At 41.5% G+C, this 23216-nt stretch overlaps 1 protein-coding gene and 1 non-coding gene across 2 annotated transcripts in view; one reads left to right on the top strand and one right to left on the bottom strand.

Annotated features, from left to right (window-relative positions):
* The window catches only part of calcrl2 (calcitonin receptor-like 2), a 25956-nt gene extending 16290 nt beyond the window's left edge, over positions 1-9666 (top strand). Inside the window, exons 5-14 of the mRNA XM_019863141.1 lie at positions 2900-3007; positions 3088-3200; positions 3571-3662; positions 4513-4642; positions 4748-4901; positions 5425-5485; positions 5841-5907; positions 6158-6376; positions 7086-7127; positions 7756-9666. Of these exons, the coding sequence (XP_019718700.1) occupies positions 2900-3007; positions 3088-3200; positions 3571-3662; positions 4513-4642; positions 4748-4901; positions 5425-5485; positions 5841-5907; positions 6158-6376; positions 7086-7127; positions 7756-8013 (1244 nt within the window). The 3' untranslated portion in view covers positions 8014-9666. The remainder of the gene's footprint in view (positions 1-2899; positions 3008-3087; positions 3201-3570; positions 3663-4512; positions 4643-4747; positions 4902-5424; positions 5486-5840; positions 5908-6157; positions 6377-7085; positions 7128-7755) is intronic.
* A 623-nt stretch (positions 9667-10289) lies between these two features.
* trnaq-uug (transfer RNA glutamine (anticodon UUG)) lies at positions 10290-10361 on the bottom strand. Its single transcript has one exon. It is a non-coding gene; the product is annotated as a tRNA-Gln (tRNA).
* Positions 10362-23216: the final 12855 nt, after the last annotated feature.

Here is a 23216-nt window from a genome sequence, read left to right as displayed (position 1 = left end):
ACTGAGCACCGCAGCAGTCCCCCCACGGGCAGACGGAGGAGCGACAGGACGGTCCACAGCAGCGTAGCCCAGACACAGGCCCCGTCGACCCCCACCACGGGGCGCAGAGGGGCGGAGAAGGCACGGAGCACCGTCCGACAGCCGAACAGGCAGGACGCCGCGACAGCGCGACCGAGGGCAACCGTGCGACGACCGACGGTCCAAAACCACAACGAATTGCGACAGGAGAGGAGGGTTTCTCCCATGACGAGAGTAAACCGTAAAAAAACCCGTAAAACAAACGCTAAAAAAGAATAATAGCGGGTGAGCAGCGGCAGCCAGACGCGCCAGCGTTCACTCAACCCGGAAGTGACCCGGAAGTCTGATACTTTCTCAACCTTTATTGGACCTTGGCACATATTTCACATTGGCAAAATAATCTCACAGCACACCACCTCACTAAATTTTCACAAAAAGTGGACACACACAGTAGTTTATTTATGTACCATCTGCCTGAGGTGAGCATTTAATCACTCTGCCTGTTACTCTACGCCACTGGCAAACATTTATTTATTTTTTTTTTTGCGAGTAAATAAATCCTTTTGTATTTTATTTTCACTAAAGTGCCACGGTGCACTGGTTGGGAATCACTGTTTATATGTTAATCTTGGTGGCCCAGCCAGGATACATTGAATGCCGTGTTTAATTAATGGCATGTGTTGTAAACACAGATGACCGCTCTTCATGCACATTAACATTAGCCCACCTTCTTTACCTTTTATGTCAACAAAACAATTATTTAAAATTAAGTCAAAAAGATCTGGAAAGATTAACGTAACAAAGGAAGTACAGGGAGAGATTTATATTCGGTCATCCCTTTCGTGGGAGAAATGAGACAAGAAGGTCACTGTCGAAAAGAAGAAACAATCCTCACAAGACTGAGAATAGGACACGCTGGATGAAGTAAAATTGTTTTCATGATAGGAAAGCGTGAAAATGGGAAATGTGAAACCTCGAATGACATATAATCATCAGTTCATCACGTGCTTATGAAATGAAACACATTTGAGGGAGAAGGGGAAATTTGTATGAAATAAGAGGGAGAGAGGTGTGATGCGGGTTGTGCTGGAGCCTATCCCAGCTATCTTCGGGCAGTAGGCGGGGTACACCCTGGACTGATTGACAGCCAATCACAGGGCACGCATAGACGAACAACCATTTGTGCTCACAATAACACCTTGGGACATTTTGGAGTGTTTCATTAACCTGCCACTCATGTTTTTGGAATGTGGGAGGAAACCGGAGTACCCGGAGAAAACCCACGCAGGCACAAACTACACACAGGAAGGCAGGAGCTGGGAATCGAACCCTGCACTTCTGCACTTTGAGGCCAACGCGCTAACCTGTCGAGGACCGGGCCGCCCTGCTCTAATATATTGTCGAGATTATTTTGTATTTTCATTATTTACAATGGGGAAATCCAAAACTAATAAGAGGTGGGCAAACATCCTCGATCGGACTGAGGTCGACCTTTAAGACATTCCATTTTCATTCTTTACTCCTGCCAAACAAAGTACCGGTAATTGAAGTAGAAAGAAAACTAGCATATAGGATTAGCCATTTCAAATTATATTAGACAGAAAAATACATTTGTTCAAGTTGTCTCTCATTCACCTCAGATGCCCTTTGCCTTGGTGCTACAGTAATTCATTCAAATATACAAGTATACAGCGGTTGTTGCAAAGAAAGAGGATGTGAGTATGAAAGAAAGGAAACCTGGCCTTTGTCTAGTCGCACTGCTTTTAACTGCTGCTCGACTCTATTCCGCCTTTGAAATGTTATTTTGCGATTGGCATCCCAACATGCTGCTCGGCAGCCTGCTACTACCCGGCTTCCGTCTATTGTTGGCCCTGTATCAGCGGCCCAGCTGCGGAGAGGCAGCTTGTGTGGACAATGCAATCGATGTTGATGAAGTTAATTTATATGACTGGGCGTTTAAAATGTTCAAGCATTCAAGCTGTTCTGTGCATTTGTTGGGACTCTGTTCACTCTAACAATTGAGTTTCCACTTTCAAATAATTCTCACGCTCACAAATTACTGCATCCATCTATCCACCTATCGATTTTTTTCCTGCCTTGTGTGAGGTACTCTGAAGAAAAGGCTTCAAACTTTGATTTTTTTTTAACAACTGAAGTGGGAAATTTTCTCCCAAAATTAATGTAGTCATCAGCTTTTTTTTTTGTTTGCCTAACATTTGGCCTTCAGATGTATATCATGTGTCTGTGTGTGTGTATTCGGATTATGACCGAAATATATATATATATATATATATAAAACATACTTGCGGCACGGTGGTCGACTGGTTAGCACGTCCACCTCACAGTGCAGAAGTGCAGGTTTCGATTCCCAGCTCCAGCCCTCCTGTGTGTAGTTTGTGTCTGTGTGGGTTTTCTCCGGGTACTCCGGTTTCCTCACACATTCTAAAAACATGCATGGCAGGTTAATGGAGCACTCTAAATTGTTCCTCAATGTGATAGTGAGCGCAAGTGGTTGTTTGTGTATGTGTGCCCTGCGATTGGCTGGAAGCCAGTTCAGTGTGTACCCCGCCTGCTACCCGAAGACAGCTGGGATAGGCTCCAGCATGCCCCGTGCCCCATGTTAGGCGAAGCGGTTCAGAGAATGGATGGATGGATCATGCCAGTGACATTTTTATACATATATATCACATGCCATACATATCACATATAGCATGTTTTCCCAATATCGTGCAGGTCTGATCTCATGACACAAAAAAAATCTTAGTCAAACAACTTTTCTCAACACGCTGATTGTGTTCCTTTCATTTCATTGTGTCAGACTGGCGTAAGCCCTTGTTTTCCAGACCACTCATGTCGCTCTTGTATCTACTGCTCCCTGCAGGTAATTACTGTAACCGCACATGGGACGGCTGGCTGTGTTGGGGGGATTCGTCTCCAGGGACGGTCATACAGATGTGCCCAGAATACTTCCACGATTTTGACCCTGCTGGTGAGGCCAGGAGAAGGCCAATACAAAATAAATGAACAACATATCACTTCAAAGTCAAATTTGATTATTTTGTCCAACAGAAAAAGTCACCAAAGTTTGTAATCCTGATGGACAATGGTTCCACCACCCAGAGAGCAACAGAGTGTGGTCCAACTACACCCAGTGTCAAATCTACACCAAGGACAAACTCAAGGTGAAAATAATGCACTTAAATGTCTTTCTTAGGGATACAATGAAATGAATGAAAAATGACAGTCGAAAAGCTACCGATGAGAACGTCTGCATCACAGTCGAGAGGGTCTCAGGTTCCACTCTTGACTCAGGCCTTCCTGTGTGGAGTTGTTTCGTGTACCCCACCCTGAGGAGAAGGTGTGTTGTTTAAAAAAAATGGATGAATGGCCGCCATTGCTTCAGTTACTGTTGGCAGTGCCTTACCATTGTTGGACAATGTTGATTTCAAGATATGACATCTTAGCTGAAGCTCACATCTAGATATCATTTTGGAGACTTGATTTGGGTGGAAATGAATTAAGAAGAAAGTGATTTCTACTTGTTTTGTGCAGTTTGCCATCAGTCTGTACTACCTGGCCATGGTGGGTCACGGCCTCTCCATCGTCTCGCTCATCATCTGCCTCATCATCTTCTCCTATTTCAAGTGAGTGAATTTTAGTCCTTTCACGTCCTGTCGACAATCTGAGTGGGTATGACCGTTTGTGTTTTGTCGGTGACCTTCGAGGGTCACAATTCTGATGAGTTATGTTGAAAAATTGCCTTATGACCGTTTGTGTTTTGTCGGTGACCTTCAAGGGTCACAATTCTGATGAGTTATGTTGAAAAATTGCCTTATGACCGTTTGTGTTTTGTCGGTGACCTTCAAGGGTCACAATTCTGATGAGTTATGTTGAAAAATTGCCTGTCAAGTAGGCGGGGATTCTGCCTACTTCCTCTTCGCTCATCACAAATTTACCTTTAGGTTCTTCAGCTCTTTGACCGACAAACACATGTTTGCCACAAGTTGCCGCCAAAGCCCTGACTAAAAGCAATGTCGTATTTCATGTCAAGGAAGCATGTTGAAGTGACACATCATGACTGTTTGAAGAGCTTTGTATGTCGGGGGAGGGGCTAAGTTTAGTCAGGGTTGTTCGGTGAATTTTCGAAGAGTCTTTGCCAAGTATGTTTTTGCTCTGCTGAGTGGAATTTAAAAAGCTCAAGCTCACAAATGACAGACGTTGGTGCTCGGCAGTTGTTATTTTGGTGACGTTCACGCTGGTGTCCTCGCACTTCTGATTCATTTTTTTCTGTAGCTAACATGCAAACCTATTTCTATTTTCACCATTTCCAAAGCGAAGCTCCAGAGAATGGAAAGGGTTGCATTCAACTGTCGGGTTCCACTGTATAAAGAAATACATGAATGAAGAAAACTTTTAAATGAAAAACGTGTACGGATGATCTATGGTACTTGGATAAACCCATTAAAAAAGTGACATTTTTGCCCCTTTTTTCAGGAGTCTTAGCTGCCAGAGAATTTCCCTCCACAAGAACATGTTCCTCTCCTTTATTTTTAACTCGATTGTAACCATCATGTGGCTCTCTCTGACAGCCGCCAATAACCAGGCCATAAACACCAGCAACCCTGTGAGTTCACCGCATCATAATCAAGAAACCACATCTTATTGATTCACCCCAAACTGTCGGCTTGTGTTGGTTTTGAGATTATAAATCACACTTTCTCTCCGGCAGGTGAGCTGTAAAGTGTTGGCTGTGCTCACCCAATACACGTTGACCTCGAACTACTTCTGGATGCTGTGCGAGGGCATCTACCTACACACTCTCATCATCGTGGCCGTCTTTGTCGGGGAGCAGAAGCTCTTCTGGTACTATGTCTTGGGGTGGGGTGAGTGTTATCACCGTCATTGTATTTCCTTAGTAGATGAAATGCACGTTTAAAATTGAACCGAATGTTCCGTTTGTTTTGATATACAGGTGTCCATCAAAAATCCAAAACAAGCAGACTATTTGGTGCACCGTATTATTAGGCGCAATATCACGGGCGTCTTCAAACCCTTCCAAGCATTCTGTAACCCGATAACGTGATAAGATGTCCACTGTAGTAACCGCCGTCCTTGAAAGGGTTATAAATAAATAAATAAGACGCACCAGGTCATCGGCTGCATTATTTTTGTGAAGCATCGTATGCTGAGTGTTTGTTCTAAGTATAACATGTTTATTTGATAGATTTGGAATGAATTTTCTTTGACTTTCTTGATATGTTTATTAAACAAACAAACACGGACATCAGTATACAAGAGCGATGCAGACAAAAGTGTGACTAAAGCTGTGCCATGGAATCAGCCCTGGAGTTGACTTGAATTTGGCCGTATTGGAACGAAAGTCTGACGTGTGTCTCCTATCGCCAGGCTTTCCCATCATTCCTGCCATCACCTATGCTGTGGCTCGCGGGCTCTTCTTTAATGACAAGTAAGCAACCAGGGTAGTGATGTCATTCAGGGGTAAGCATTGGGTCATAAATGCGTGGGTTTGGGGAGGCTTGGGTTTGGGGTGAGGCAGAGTTAGATTTAGGGTCGGTTAGATGTCAGAATTAAGTTTTGTTTTGTTTTTTTAATTACAGTTTGTATTGGGTTTAGGGTTTATGATTAGGTTAGGATAAGGGTGAATTAAAATAGAGTTCAGAGGTTAGGGTGAATTTTGGGGTTAGGATTCAATTATTTTTTTTGCATTAGGGTCGATTAGCGGTCAGGGTGAGTAACAACCTTTTGCTGTGCCTTATCGTCTACTATTTTCGAACTTGTAATTGATACTGTCTGTGTCTCAGGTGTTGGATCAACTCCAACACTTACCTGCTTTACATCATTCACGGACCCATTCAAGCAGCACTGCTGGTGAGCAATTGATCAAAGTGTATATGCTCAGCGTACACCCAGACATTGTGTTGACATCCAAATTTGTAGTAGCAACAATCTGCAACGAACAGTGGTAAAGATGTTAAATTAATAGCCGTGTGACAGTGTCACTCAAAATTGAGCACTATTATATGCCACCATAATATTTCCTTAAATATTGGTCAGCAATGTAAAAAAATAAAATACAAATAAAAAATTCCATGCTTATCCCCCTCTCTTCTGTGTCCAGGTGAACTTGTTCTTTCTCCTGAACATTTTGCGTGTTCTGATCACCAAGCTGAAGGAGACCCACTGTGCCGAGTCCACTACCTACATGAAGGCTGTGAGAGCCACGCTCATCCTCATCCCTCTGCTCGGAGTCCAATTTATTCTCGTTCCCTGGAGGCCTGAGGGGCGCATCAGTCGGGCCATCTATGACTTCTTCGTAAATATTTTCTGCCATTTTCAGGTAAAAAAAAAAAAAAAATACAACCTTTGCTTAGCCATAAAAGCACAAGACCAAGTCAAATTACAGTATTTCCTCGTGTCGTAGCTTGTGGCATTTATTTACTCAGCTGCAGAGAGTAGTAGGCAGACATCTGGGCCAAAGGTGGTTGAAGCACAAATTTAACAAAATAAATAAATAAAGATCTTTTTTACAGGAACAGAATATTTCTGCTTTGAGGTATTTTTACGTCATTCCAATCTCACCACTGCTATTCGAAGTGCAACAAAGTTTATTAGGGAGGAGGCCTTTAAACCTTTCTTCCATCGCTATCATAAATTTCAGCTTTACGACTGCCACATCTGCTGTACAGTCAGCAGGTATTGTGGTAAAAGACAACTATCGCGACAAGCGGTGCGATCAGATCTCAGAGGAAAGCTAATCACAACCAGCCGAAGGCACCAACCGATGCAGAGTTTATTTATTTAATTAAACCTTTCAAGGACAGCTTATCATGTTATCAGGTTACAGGGTGCATGAAAGAGTTCAATCAAAAAAACGTGGCAGATAAGTAGTGCAGAGGCCAGAATAGCATTTCAGGAAGTGTGGTAATGCAGTATGTTGAAAATCCATATGCTACATGTTGATTTGCATATATCTTTTAGCTCATGAAATTCAAAGACACAATAGTACATTGCCACCGTTCTTCATGTTTACTATTTTTGTATTACAGGGACTCCTGGTGGCAATCATATTATGTTTCTGCAATAGTGAGGTATGTTACCATTACAAGCCACAAAGTCTGAATGATACTGCATCAGTTGGACTCTAGTTCTTTGTCAGCTATATTGATTTTGTGGATTGAGCATCGATTTCATCATGCGCGTGCGGTGTTTGGTGAAAAAAAAAATCAATCTATTATGAGGCTGCGAGATAGGCATACTATGCACATGGAATACGAATGTGTTAGTTTAATATGACTCCCTTGAACAACTAATCAAATTTAATGCCCTATGCTTGAAACTGCAATACACAATGTGCTTCAGGTCATACCTCTGCTGGTCAAGCAACTTTGCTCTTAATAACCAATAAATGCCTCCTGCGAATTTTAATGAACGCAGCTCATCACCACCCTAAACTAAAACGAATTGATGCGATCCCTTCCATTGTGCAGGTTTAGTGCCACACTCTTTTTGCTTGCCCCCACTGTCCACCGTGGTGCCACAAGTGGCCTCAAAATTGGACATGTTATTATTACACCTTCTTTGTTGCCACAAATTTGCATTGTGCGCATGTTTTATTTACAAAGTGGCGACATTTGAATTCCCCTTACCGGCCATGTCATGCCTGGGGCTCCATTGTTTGAATTTCGACTGTCACCACTGTTTTCCTGTCGCCATCAGGCTCAAACGGCGCTGCAGAGAAAATGGGGCCAGTGGAAATCGGCGTGGGGTAAGACAGGCTGGGGAGAGACCCCTGTCAACTTTAGCCACTTCAGCGACCACAACAATTCATCAATCACCGAGACCAGTCGCGCCACCGTCAGCATGGAACAACCCGATAGCGATTGGAAAAGCGGCGAGAACGCTCGCATCCTGTCCGGCAGGCAGCCAGCGAGAAGTGCGGAGTGCAGCAACGGGGAGGTGGACGTGCTAAACTAGCTGCAGACCACCGAAATGTGCCATAGCTGAAGGGGCACCCCTCTTTTTTTTTTTCACCCTTTTCTGGGACAGCGGTTACTACAGTGGACAGCTTATCATGTTATCAGGTTACAGGGTGGATGAAAAGGTTAATACAAAAAAAAAAAACATAGTCCTACACATGGGCGCAGATGGCACTGGGGATGGGGTGTGACACATGCCCCTCAGTTTCATAAAGACCGCGATCTGTCGCGAAGTGAGGGGGCAAAAATCTCCTGTAAAATGGAGGATTCATGTTCCTCTTCAACTGGGACGGACATGGAGCCACAATAGCTTATGGTGTTATGCTTCAACTACTGATGCGTTTAAGTTACACCCAAACAAAATGTTGGAATTTGTACTTCTGAAGATATATATTTTAAATATACATGGAAATAACTCATCTTTCTTTTTATTTTAGCCAATATCTCTTTTTAATTTTTTATTTTTACAGGGTGAGGTCCGAACAAACAAGTAGCCGTGCAGTGCCTATTTTGGTGTTCAGAAATAAGGGTAAAATGAATAAACAAAAAATCATTCAAATCAAAAACATCGCCTCCCCGTCCCTTCCCCAGTTCCAAAATCCCATCTGCGCCCCTGGTCCCACATATTATAAGAGCACTTGCAAAACAAGCATGCTTTTCACACTTTTTGAGACAACAGCTTCAATTTATGCACGTGTACACTGTCAAATACATCATTTGTATCATTTTCGAGACCTTATAGTCACTTCATGTACATAGTACATGGCTGTAGAGTTAAACCTTTGATTTATTGCTTATTTCCTCATATAGTGTCCTCAGTCAACAACTGTAGGGACTGCTAGGGCTCTATTAGTTGTAGGCTCGAAAGTGGAGCCGAGAAGTATATATACATTTTTACAGGGCACCCAGAAAGTATTCAAAGTATTTCATGTTTAGTACAAAAAAAAAGAATAAATGAATGAAAATTCAATTCAGTTTTTCCTCCTTCAAGATTCTAAACACACAACACCCTATGACACATGAAACAGTTTTTGAATTTTGTTTTACCGTTATTATGATATGTTTTAAACAAAGATTTTCTTTTCAAGCTGTTTAGCTGTAGCCTCTCCCAGCTGATTTTGGGCGAGAGGGTGGGATATGACCTGGCTTGGTTGTAGGGCACATATAACACCATTTACACTCACATTCACACTTCTGGCCAGTTTACAGACTTAAGTTAATTTAACAAGCTAATAACCGGAGTATCAGGAAGCAAGAACCTTTCAACTGCGAAGCTGACATGCTAACCACTACCCCACCCTGCTGCCCATAATTGAAATCTAAAAACAGTGATACCCTGATAGACACATTTAATTAGTTCAATATCCAGTCTCAAAAGTCATAATATTGTACTTTATACTTTATAGAATGTAAAGCATCCATACTAACTGCTGCAATCCAATCCATTGCGCTGCTCCTTCTGGTGGTGGCCTTGGCCACCAGGAGGCAGTATAATACAGTCATGCAGCCACAAACTAAGAACAATACATCATATATTTATGATTGGAACTCCCGATTGTAATTTACACTGACTGAACTGCTTAAAATGGAGCACATATGTATCCCCTGTATTCAGTCTTCCAATTTGTTTGTGAATAACTATAAATGGACAGCAACTTTCCCAACGTCTTGGATATTATAATATTAAATGTATTGTTCTAAATTGAGCAGATATTGTTCTTGCCTCTTGAAACTCAAAACCATTTTTGGTGGTAAAGATCTTTGACGTGTGGTAGCACATCGTATCACATGGTGCAATTTTTGTAAGTATGGCGTTTATGGAAGCGCGGGTTACTCATGGCCCAATGTTGACTGGGAAATTGAGCCGGCAATCCATAGGTCACAGACCACGTTATCACATCACCACAATACAAGCAGTACATAATTGCTTTCTTGATTGACTTTAGCATGTTTCAAAATGTTGAAGAATTAAAGTGGCCCTTTCATCCTTCCATGTTTCTGTAGTCGGCCCTCAAACGAAAGGTTTGTGCACCCCTGATGGCGTGGAATACCATTTAATTGTCAGGCCTGTACTGTACGCTGCTAGCATTGGTAAAAGAAAATATATATACCGGTATATTTTTTTTGGACCAGTTAAGTTAAAAAAAAAAACTCGACACTTCGTATGTCTGTTGGGACCAACTTTATCTCATCCGAAACTTATTATTATTTTTATAAATATCGTCTGCGAGTAATAAGCAGCAGTACAAATGCTAGGGGAGGGAAAAAAGGACGAGGTCCCACCGAGATTTGAACTCGGATCGCTGGATTCAAAGTCCAGAGTGCTAACCATTACACCATGGGACCGGTTGATGCCTCCTCCACAAGGAAGATATGTTTATATATAGTGTGACCCATCCGATCGTACGTAACTGTAGAACACATCAACGGCCGAATAAATATCCCAAGCTATTACGCTTTTCGTTCATTACATAGGCTGAACGCATTAGTTACGTCACCATCTGAAATGTGACGAATTCGATTTCAATACCACGCAACGGCGCCCCCAGCTCTTTTCCTCATTCTCCACCAATAATGCGTCACTTCCGCCTGATTCCTCTTCAAATACCCACGAAATTCAAATAACTGACGTCTCATTTACTCTTTAAATGCGACCCATATAACAGATCACACACGTTTTAAGCCCCACTTAGTACAATGAAAACATAAAACGAGATTTTGAATTCGCGCAATGAGCAATTGTGATCCCTCTCATGAGTCTACTTCCGCTTCAGGTTTTCGATGGCTCTGAATTAAATTTCAGGTTCCGTCGCTGTGATCCCCCATCCATTTTCAACACTGCTTATCCTGAGGAGTTTCTGGAGCCTATCCGGGCTGACTTCGGGCGGAAGGCGTGCTACAACCTGAACTGGTAGCCAGTCAGTCGCAGGACACATATAGAAATATACAACCCGTCACACCGATATGCACACCTTCACTGAGTGGGAACCGATTCCAAGTTCAGCGAGTTTATCACACACCATCAGCGGCCTTTTGATCCACCATATCCTGAAAATCATAACTTTTAAAGCCTAAGCCCCCTCTGACTGTGATGCGACTGGAGTTTTTACCTCGTGGGGGCAGCAAATAACCGCTGTACACTTTTTAGAGTACATTTCCACAAACTTAAAGCACAAAAAAACTATTTTTCAACGATGGGATTTATACAACAGTTGCAGTACCTTGAAAAGTATTCATATACACTGAACTTTTTCCAAAATACAACGACAAACTTAAATGTTGAGGGTTTTTTTTTTTTTTAGAACTCCATCCATTCATCCATCCATCCATTTTCTGATCCGCTTTATCCTCACAAGGGTGGTATGGCATGCTGGAACCGTTTCAAGCTGTCTTCGGGCAGTAGGCCGGGGACACCCTGAATCAGCCTCCAGCTCATCGCAGGGCACATCGAGACGGACAACCATCCGCGCTCACACTCACACCGAGGGACAATTTAGAGTGTTCAATCAGCCTGCTGTGCATGTTTTTTGAATGTGGTAGGAAACCGGAGTACCTGGAGAAAACCTACGCAGGCACTGGAAGAACATGCAAACTCCACACAGGAAGACCGGAGCCGGGATCGAACCCTGCATCTCTGCATTGTGAGGCCATTGTGCTATCGTGTCGACCACCGTGCACCCTTACAGGTAACCAAACAGCCCAAGAGTCACTTTAATCGGGGGCGGCACTACAGGGTGGCCAACTGTGGCCGCCCTCCCCCACCCACGGCCACATTCATTCAGTTTATTTTACGCCAGCAACTGCAGTGTTTAATCAAGACATGCATTAATGCTCGGAAGGATCATTTTTAACACTATTTCACCCTTGTTTATAATTCTCCTTCAAACTCCATACATTTAAAATGTGTCTGTTAATTAAAAGACCATCCGAACATTCATTATTGATGGCCTCGAAATGTTTTTAAAATCAAATACTGTGATTTTAAATATAAATATTGCGTGTGAGTATGACATTTTAAGGCTACTAACAGGGTACAACAAAGTTTGCAAATATTTTACTGTGCTGATGATTTTTACTCGTGTTAGCACGAGTATCTATCTATCATGCTTTTTGATTGTGACTGTTGATGTTTTTTTTCATCAAAATTGAGCATTACTATTACATTGAAGTCGCACACTCTGTCCATACATAACAGTGAGGTGCTGCGAGGATACAGAGACCTGATGTCCTCCCAGCTTAGTCTTTCACAACAGCTTAATGGGAACATATACACACACACACACACACACACACAGACACGCGTGCACATGCATATATACACGCAACCCTGTCCTCACAATCCCTAACATGTGAGAATATGCCTCCTATTTGACCCCAAGCTCCCTTTGACCTGTTAAAGACCACACACGCACGCACATTTGACGGGTTCAGACTGAGCTGGCGGACGATCCGTGTTATGGACTTTGGTTGTTTCGGGATATAATTGGAATACGATACAGTCAGATGCACAGACTGTTACGATGCCAGAAATACAGGGTGGGAAAGGTTAGGATTTGCAATAACTATGGCATGGACCAATACATAGAATAATCACTTTACAGGGAACGTACGAGAAACAGTTCTCACCTCAATACCACTACAAACTATAAACAAGTGATAAATCCGTTTTTATCTATTTTTATGTATTAATTTGAATATTTTGCTCAGCTTTTTCAAGTGACATCTGCGACGCAACTCAACTCAGCTTTATTTATAGAGCACTTAAAAATAAACATAGCTGAACAGAAAGTGCTAAACAAGTCTATGTGGAGTAAATGTCAGACATATAAAAATAAAGAAAATCAAAACAAGAAACCAATAAAATAAAAACAGAAAACACCATAGAACACAAAAAAAAAAAAAATGCAGAGTCGAGGGCTGAGTGAAAAGACCGGAAGTAATTTCTTGATTGAGCAGGTCTGGAGGTAATCAGGCGTGTGGTCAGTAGAAATGAGCTCAGCCTTTTCAAAAAAAAAAAAAAAAAAGTGATGACCCACAGTTAATTCATGATTGGACAGCAGGTGGTCGACTGGTTAGCACATTGGCCTCACAGTGCAGAGGTGCAGGGTTCGATTCTGGCTCTGGTCTTCCTGTGTTGGATTTGCCTGTTCTCCTCGTGCCTGTGTGGGTTTTCTCCGGGTACTCCAGTTTCCTCCCCATTCCAAAAAACATGCATGGAACATTCAAAATTGTCGCTAGGGTTGATTGTGAGCACGGATGTGTGTCCTGCGATTGGCTGGCAACCAGTCCAAGGTGTACCCCGCCTACTCCTCGAAGATGGCCGGAATAGGCTCCAGCACGCTCACAACCCTTGAGGACCCAAAGAGGATTAGAAACTGGATCGATAGATGGGTAATTCATCATTTTAAGAAAGGGGGAGAATACTTTTTCATACATGGCCAAGAAGCTTTGAAGACGCACCCCCATTAAATAAAATTAAAAAACTGCACTTTATGTTGACTTTTTTTTTTATCTCTGTCTGATATTTACATTTGTTTGATAATCTTAAACAATAAAGTGGGGAAACCCAGCAAAAAAATTCAGAATTTATGGCATTGCATGTAGTGTAGTTGTTTTGGAAATACATGTAAGGGCAGCACAATGGATGACTTGTTCGTACGTTGACCTCACAGTACAGAGGTACAGGATTCGATTCAGTGTTCCGGCCTGCCTGTGTGGAGGTGACATTCTCCTCGTGGCTGCGTGGGTTTTGTCCGGGTACTCCACTCCCCCGCCCCGACCAGTCCATGGTGCACCTTCTGTCTCTCACCAAATCAGTGGGTTTTGGCTGCAGCACTCCTAACCCTAATGAGGTTAAGCAGTAAAAAAGATGGATGACTTCATGAATATCATCAGAGTGGAAATGATCCAAGAAAGCACGAAAAGACAAAGAAGTCTGTTCAAGATATTTATGGAAATATTTTTCAATTTCATAGTTTGTTTTTTTTAACACTTATGAAAGCATCACTCGGCCTACTTTATTGACACATCAGACACACACTGATCGCTTATGTCTGCTCTCCCAATTTTTACGCTGCAGTCACACTGGCAAATACCCAATTCACAGATAATTTAAAACTTCGAATTTCTCTGTCTAGTAGCGTGAAGAACACCCCCGAGTGCAACATTTTTTTCTGCATTTCAATTGTACATTTGCTGCTGAAAATAAATGTTCTTGGGATGCTTCATTGCTCAAATTGAGCCCGATTTGTTCCATTGTTAGAAACAAGTCAGGCAAGGACAAGAGCGCGGTGGCCAGGGTGCCAACGAGAACATGGCGTGGTGAGGCGTTTCATGAGAAAGATTTCCATCTTCCAGTTGTCAGCGACAAAAGCAGCATCGCGAGCCACCGGTGGTCGGATGCTCAAGTGATAAATGCCGTCTGTGTTGGATTATCGTCGACATTTGTTTTCTCCGCACGGCCATGAGATCATCTTCATACAATGCTACTACGGGAACACGTGCTAGACCTTATCTGGACGCTGCTTCGTGTTTGCGGTCTGACAAAAGTTGACATCTTTTTGGATGACCTGGTGTTGTTTTGCACTTTGTGTTTTTGCTGTCACACAGAACTGGCCTTGTTTTCATCAGATAGACAGAGATCTTGGCATTTATTGTGTTCTAACACTCGTGATCCATCAAGGAACTATGGAGAAGCGCATTGCATCACTGAACAATGATGGATGCGTGGGCCAGTGTGAAAACAACTGTTTCCCACTGCAATCGAACGCACTTGAATAGACTTGGATCAAAAAGAAATCATGTCTAACGTTCGAGACACTCACGAGTTGATCAATGTTAACACTACTTTTTGTACAACGCAAAACATATGTTGGCTGCAGGAGCTTTTTGGAATACACTGTGCATGATTCCTTAATACGCTTTGACGTTAAATTTTTGGGGAAAAGAACCAATTGAAAGAGAAGCTGTAATGGTGATCATGACAGGAGCTCTCTGTGGAAATCTAACTCAGGTGGGAAACGTTCTTGCACTCTTGTCTTAGAAAAAGAGGAGTGAGAGCACTTTGAGCAGTGAGATAAATTCACCGCTTGTGAATAATAGTTCACGTGTTTAAATATCATTGTTTTGGTCAACGTGAAAATTTGAACTGATAAAGCTACATCTTTGGTTGCATTATTGCTATACAGTGAAAATCCTCTACAACGAAATCATGTTTGCAGCAAGAAATTTTTCACAACAGGGGGTTTTTCACTGTAGCAAATTTGATCTCAGATGTAAACACACACACACACACACACACACACACACACACACACACACACACACACACACGTATGTGTACACGCACACTGGGCATCTTCATCTTCAAGTCTCATCTAGCATGTTTGGGAAATTCGCAGACTGCGCTTAGTAAGCTAATTTCATTTCCTTACATTGCTTTCAATGGTCTTTGTTTTCTTTTTAACGGCTTTAAAATGTTGTACTTTTAATTCTATGAAGCACATTGAGTTACCTCGTGTATGAAATGTGCTGTACTGTATAAACTAGTTTTGCCTTGCCTTTAAAAGACTGAAAGTCAAAATGTTGAGCAAGTTAACAAGTCTAATTGAAGTTGATGGATAAACTTCCTTTCATATTAATTCACGGTTCATTTACAAGTACACGGTAAGAGGAAAAATATTATTGCGTATTGAATCACAATGTTGATATATTGCAATATTGCCAGAAAAAAACGTAATTATATTATTATTTTTCAAAATTCTTCAGGCCTAGTTAGTATAGACTCTGAAGTCTACTTCAATAGTCTTATGTTTACCTAAGTAGAAAAGGAAAGAAATGATCAGTGTCTGATAATTCTGATAATTGGGCACAAAAACAAAAATGAAAAAAACAATTGGCTATTGAATCACAATCTCAATACTGACAGAAAAAAAACACAATTTGTTTCATATTTTTCACAACTGTTCAGCCCTAGTCCAGACTATAAAGTCTACTTAAGTACTCTGAAGTCTACCTAAGTAGAAAAGTAAAAAAAAGTCAGTGTCTGATCATTCTGATAATTTGACACAACAAAAAAATGAACCAAAAAAAAATCCCTGCACACAAAAGGGCATAATTGTCATACCCAGAAGAAAAAAGTGATAATACTAATTCTGCAAGTGAAATTGTATGTCTCCACGGAGCTTCACATTTCTCGTTGGACTGAGAGAACAAGTAACACAACGTAATACCCAGTTTCACCCTTGGTTGTCACGGTAACGGTGTGGTAAGCAAGTGGCTCATTCAACCATTCAACCAAACAATTTTCGAAAACTTGCACGGAGACAAGTGACAACTGTTTAAAATCGTGTTTGTCTCCTTCAAAGACAGCAGAGTAGGAGTGTTTCAAAAGAGGGAGGGGGTCATTCATTCCCACTAAACTGTGACAATGTGGGAAGGCGGGAGATCCAAGTTCAGGAAGCCAGCAGTCTTGGTTTAGTCTGGGGAGCAAGCTAATATCTCATTATGGTCTGAAGTGACCACCCCACACTGATGTCTTATAATTTTGAAGTTGTATAAATAGAAGATCCTGACATCGCAGGTTGACTGATGTTGGACCTTCTTTCAGATAAAGAGTGTGAATTTAGATATGTGACCCCGACAAGTGTAATGGTGATAAAATTGCACTGGACACTTCTTCTAAGACAATCTGACTCCCTGGGGAGGAGGATATACATTTGTACTTTGCTTGGGGTTGCATTTAACCCTTTCAGGGACAGCGGTTACTACAGTGGACAGTTTATCATGTTATCAGGTTACAGGGTGCATGAAAGGGTTAAAGGTATCCATTGTGTGGCCATCGAAAGCCAACAGAGGAGTACACATTTGACCAGAGCTTTTTGAGCAACAGCCCTCCGTCTTTGCGTTTGTGGAGTGTGACGATGCATAATGAAGCCTGCGGGATAATCTTTAATTGTTACGTTTCCCTCCTTCCCAATAGTACATTGCATGCCAAAGGCGTGAATAGCTGGAATGTCAACGAGTGTTTTCTTCCCAAATTCCAAAGATGGCTTGAAATTGAAGCACAGATGTGGCTGATGTGGGAACACTGGAAGATTGAAACAATCGTGTGGTTTCGCTAACATTGTGTTGAGTTTTATCTCTAAAATAAATGGCTCAACCAAACCCAAACATTCCCTCCAGGTTATCACTGGAGCTGTCTGCTGATAGATGATTTCCATTTGACAGAACCAGATCAACTGTTATTTGATATAAAATGAGGAGTGTTTTTGTAGAACATGAGAAATTCATTTTCTTTTTTTTCTTTCTTTTTTTTTTTTATTGGCGCAGTATGAACATGTGAAACAAACGTGCATTTAAGTCGCAATAGTTTCTCCTTTCTACAGCCAAAGACATGCATGTTAGCTTCGCATATTTTAAAAAATGCTTACTGTTATTCAAGTTTAATCAGAAGTGGAGACGAAATGGGCGCTAAATGAGTAGCATGTGACCGTTTATTGACGCAGTATGAACATGTTAAAAAAAGTGCATCGAAGCGCAATAGTTTCTACTTTCTACTGCCAAAGACATGCATGTTAGCTTCGCATATTAAAAAATGCTCACTGTTCTTCACGTTTAATTAGAAGTGGAGACAAAATGGGCGCTAAATGAGTAGCATGCGACTGTTTATTGACGCAGTATGAACATGTTTAAAAAAGTGCATGGAAGCACAATAGTTTCTACTTTCTACTGCCAAAGACATGCATGTTAGCTTAGCATATTAAAAAAATGCTCACTGTTATTCACATTTATATCAGAAGTGGAGACGAAATGGGCGCTAAATGAGTAGCATGTGACTGTCGAGTGACTTGATGAGCAAGCACACGAGGGAACCGTTCTGTAAAGATGAAACCGCACTACTGGATCAAAACCGAAGTTGCGGTTTGGGCAATGCATGGATCAAATAATAATGTGTGTACAAAGTTCACTTTGGGTTAATTCCTGTGCGTGCTTCTTCCTCCATTTTGGCTTTCTCTGCGACAACATTATCGCCCTCTCATTTGGTCTCTGATGTGCACTATAGTGTGCAAGCAGACACTCTTCAGTTAAACATTGACCTCAAATGGTGGTAAGGAGATGACTAAACCTGCTCCCGGATTATCTCGGCACATATTGAACATGTTAGTTGTATTATTCTGCATTAAAGTTTCACGCGTCGCACACACTTCCTCCAGTTCTTCGTTGCTCCCACCGTACATGTTTTTTTTTTTTTTAACGGCTGGCCTGAAACATTTATTCACAGATTGGACCAGCTCATCTCTTGCAGTGATGCGCACACACAAACAAGTCCCTTTTCCCCAGTCCCATAAATGATTTAACCTGGATGTGTCAGGGAGCTTATTGCTTCACCTGAGGAGGCCCCAAAACAATGGCTTCCATCTAAAAAATATAAAAACAAAAAACAAACCTCAGCTGTTTCAAACATTTCAAATCCAAAGTCATCTTTGGTTGGAAAACAGCTGGGCACTTGTGCAGATACAGCAAGGAACAAGACAGTTGTTACATTTACATGCACCAAAGCGATCCAACTTTATACACCAAGTACCATCTAAAACATTTGTTATCTTTCCAAGTACCACCATCATGACCGATATTAATGCACTGGTGTAGTGGTCTAAGTGTTTGTCAAAAAGCATGACGTAGGTTTTAATCTTTAACCCATTTAATCCCACCGATCACATTTGTGAAGGACAACAATGATTTAATTTACAAGGCTCTAAAATTTTTTATTACTGATTACTTAAAAGGGCTACTAATGACACCTGATTTTCACTTTTAAATGTCTGGGAAAAAATTGGGATTAAATGGGTTAAAAGAATATTTATGTTATATAATACTACTACTACTACTACTCCTACTACTACTAATATACAATGAATACTACTAATATAATAATAATAATAGTCATTATTATTATTATTATTATTATTATTATTATTATTTGTGTTAGACAAAATAAACGTTTACTTGTGTCTCTGGTGTAATAAAATTGTAAAAATGTGTTGAGCAGTGTAATTGGCATTGAAAATAACCATACTGTAGATACATTCACCCACATGTCCAATATTTGAATATCTGCTTAATTGCTCCTAAAATGCATGTGCACTCTTCGTGTGGTTGTGATTTTGTGTGTGTGTGTGTGTGTGTGTGTGTGTGTGTGTGTGTGTGTGTGTGTGTGTGTGTGTGTGTGTGTGTGTGTGTGTGTGTGTGTGTGTGGCTTTGTATCTTCTCAGAAAAAGAGAGTGGCCAGAGGGGTTGGAAGGCCAGTGTGTAATTTTCTATGTATAACTCTGGGTCCAAAGCATTATGGTCTGGAGTGCCAGTGAGGTTCCCCTTTTTTATCTAAACACACCAGCAGACAGGTCAAACGAAAGCAGCAGAAATATCCAAATTGAAATGAATTTAATTTATTTATTATTTGATTTTGCATGGCAAAAGAAATTCAAAGAGCCACAAAGAAATGTCCGTCATACCAATTTCATATCATTAGCCCGATGCTGTATTATAATTGTAACTATCATGTTTAACTTACGAGGACACTGTGATTGACTGATCAGGACATCCTCCTAACAGTACAAAGGTTGAAGGTTCAAATCCGAAGCTGTGGCCTTCCTGTGTGGTGGAGTTTGCATGTTCTCCCCATTTTTTTTCTCCGGGTACTCCGGTTTCTTCCCACATTGCAAAAACATGCATGGCAGGCTAATGGCGCACTCTAAATTGTGGGTGTGAATCTTTGTTGGTCCATGTGTGCCCTGCGATTGCCTGGCAACCAGGTCATGGTGTCGTCCGCCTACTGCCCGAAGATAGCTGGCATAGGCTCCAACACGCCCCGTGACCCTCGTGAGGATAAGCGGATTGGATAATGGATGAATGGATGTTTAACTTACTGTTATAATATCAATAAAAATGCCAGATTGTTTGCGAAAAAAATTGTGTTATTTTTCCCCTTCTGTCTGTTTTCTCTTTATAGATGTGTAGTTTTACAGTCATTTAATTAGTTGTATTTTTTTCCTGTTTACCAAGAGAGCATTCCTAAAGGACTAAGGCAATTATGCTATTAGCCCAGTCCTTCACAAATAGGTTTTTGGAGGCGGAGGGGTGGGGGGTTGACCCCAGGGAGAATGCTTTTTTTTTTTGCCATACTCAGATAAAGTGTAATTTCACATCCACTATAGTCTATCTATCTATCTATCGATCCATCCATCCATCGATCGATCGATCGATCTATCTATCACCCCCCCCATCCATCGATCGATCGTCTATCTATCTATCTATCTATCTATCTATCTATCTATCTATCTATCTATCTATCTATCTATCTATCTATCTATCTATCTATCTATCTGTCTGTCTGTCTTTGATGAGTGAAATCCATTGCACTGAAAACCCCTAAACATAATTCATCTTGCTCAAGGGGACCTCAACTGAACATGTCTGGAGTGTGTTTCCACCCTCCCCAAGGCAGACCGTCATGGTTAAGTCAAGGGCAGGTGGAAGGTCTCATTTGTCTGCAGCCTTTTGCAGAATACCAGCCAGCACCACGCTCAGCCTCTCCTGATTCTCATTGACACTCAGTCATCACATTAGCCCACACCTATCTCTCACATTTGCAAGCCGGTCGCCATATATGGCAGTGGGCTTATTTGTGAAAAGCACCCATTGTGACAAACTCTTATTTTAATTGATATTGTCTTTTTCTTACAAGTTGGAACTTCTCCTGTGTCATCATTTGGCCTTTTCACCTATCCAAAGAGGTTCTCCGGAGACTTTTTTTTCGCGTGTCCCAGACGTGTAATTTGAGAGGCAGAGGATGGACCTGATTTTTAAATTAAGATTCTGATGATCAACAAATATGTTTTCTTTTCAGTCACTCTGTGTGGCCCTTTACTAAATAAACATACCGCAAGCCGTGGTTTTGGATAGCTTCTTTAAAAGCATGCACGGTATTGCTCTCTGCTTGCTTGCATCCATCCGTTGAGAAAAAAAAAGTGGTTTATGCGGCATTTCATAGAACAAGAACAAAAAGTCAGTGTTAGGAAAAACACTGAGTCAAAGTGTATCATTTCATGTTTCCTTGAGATTGAATCAAAATAAAAGAAGATTCTTGAAGAAAAAAAAGTGAGGGGTCGGGGGTGCAATAGAAAGAATCTTAACCAGCCTAAATTGAATTTTTTATACACCAAAGTTGTATTGTAGTGGTGGGTGTTCCTGGCTCCTCATGCAAAAGCGTGCCGTCCCTGGACCTGGGCTTGTCCTGCCGGTGCTGCTGCCATGTGAGGTTCCAGCCAGTTGCTGGAAATGTCTTGTGAAGTGATACAGGCAGTATAAGGATGTTTTTTTTCTTTGTCTTTTTTTTTTTTAACTATCTGTTAAGGTGTTGGAATTAGGTAGGCCTCTTGAGCATTTGCAAACACTCGCCTATTCAGTGGAAACTGCCATTTGTCTCTGTATAACTTGTGACAAAGCCCACTGGGGCAAAGGTCAAAAGCAACATGATGGGGACGTGTAGTGTATGTGGTGTTTGAAGGTAGTTAGCCCTCAGCGTAAACAAGCAATAAGCAGAGATAGAAAGGGAAGCCAGCCGCATTTTCACTTCTTCAGCTAGCGGCGAGGAAAAAGTTGTTGCCACGTGACATTGCATGAAACACGCCGTGATGTCAACGCCGAAGTAACTGAGCAGGAAAAGAAAACAAAAAGAAGTGGATGTTGCGCAACAGCCTAACATTTATCGGTGGTCGGCTGAGGACGCGGCACTCCGTTTTCTCACGTGTCTGCTTGCCTTGTCTTGCTTCCTCTTCTCAGGAGGGTGCTGTCAAATCACCTAAATTTTATTCTGACGTTTTTAAAATTACATTTTAATTTAACCCTGACATATTGTTCAGGTAGGGCGGCCCGGTAGTCCAGTGGTTAGCACGTCGACTTCACAGTGCAGAGGTACCGGGTTCAATTCCAGCTCCGGCCTCCCTGTGTGGAGTTTGCATGTTCTCCCCGGGCCTGCGTGGGTTTTCTCCGGCTACTCCGGTTTCCTCCCACATTCCAAAGACATGCATGGTAGGCTGATTGAACATTCTGGATTGTCCCTAGGTGTGAATGTGTGCGTGGATGGTTGTTCGTCTCTGTGTGCCCTGCGATTGGCTGGCAACCGATTCAGGGTGTCCCCCGCCTACTGCCCGAAGACAGCTGGGATGGGCTCCAGCACCCCCCGCGACCCTAGTGAGGATCAAGCGGTTCGGAAGATGAATGAATGGATGAATATTGTTCAGGTCAGACTTTTTCTGTTTTGACATTTGACAGCAATAAAAACTATTCTTAATTCTTTCACTGATACACTGAAATGAAACTCTTTTCCAAAAGTGTTTTTGTTCTGCATAATGGAATCACTCACCTCCACCACCATTTCCCCAACAACCATTTGATTACATCAAATATTTTAACTGAAGAATATGAATTTGGGAGAAATCAGACCCTACAATACTATCAACTAAAATCCATAATGGAATCCCCCTCGCAAAAATCTCCAGCACAAATACCTCCATAACACTGCTTACAGTTAATACAGTATAAAAGTATTCACAGGTATCACATCACCCAGGACAAAATGTTTCAAATGAGATTAGTAGACGCAAACATCTGTTCACAATGTGCACGAGGACATATCAACAACTCCATGCATGCCACGTGGGCCTGTCACCCAATTTATAGTTTCTGGACGGCAGTCACTGAAAATCTCGATGCATGTTTGGACCAAATCATTCCTGTCTCACCACCACTCTCCTTGCTAGGAGACACCACACAAATACTGTAGATCCCTCTCCTAAATACAATAACCCACAGGTCTCTTTGGCTATTGGAAAGAAAATCATCTTTCAAAATTGGAAAAGGAAACTCTTGTACAGAATTTATTGCAAAAAAGAAATTTTATGTCCAGCTTTTAATGATACTTAGAATGGACTAATAAGTCATCTCAGCTCCAAACCTAATCCATCAATACAGTACAAAACTATTTAAAACACTCTTCATAACACCTTACACCACAAATCAAAATTAAACTGTCATATTGCCAACATCGTCACTAGAATTATTATTATTATTATTATTATTATTATTATTATTATTATTATTATTATTATTATTATTATTATTATTACTACGTCCAGTTTT

This window comes from Hippocampus comes, unplaced genomic scaffold (genome assembly GCF_001891065.2).
Source record: "Hippocampus comes isolate QL1 unplaced genomic scaffold, H_comes_QL1_v1.1 scaffold1, whole genome shotgun sequence".
Taxonomy (NCBI): Eukaryota; Metazoa; Chordata; class Actinopteri; order Syngnathiformes; family Syngnathidae; genus Hippocampus; species Hippocampus comes.
This window is presented reverse-complemented; position numbering and strand designations above follow the sequence as displayed.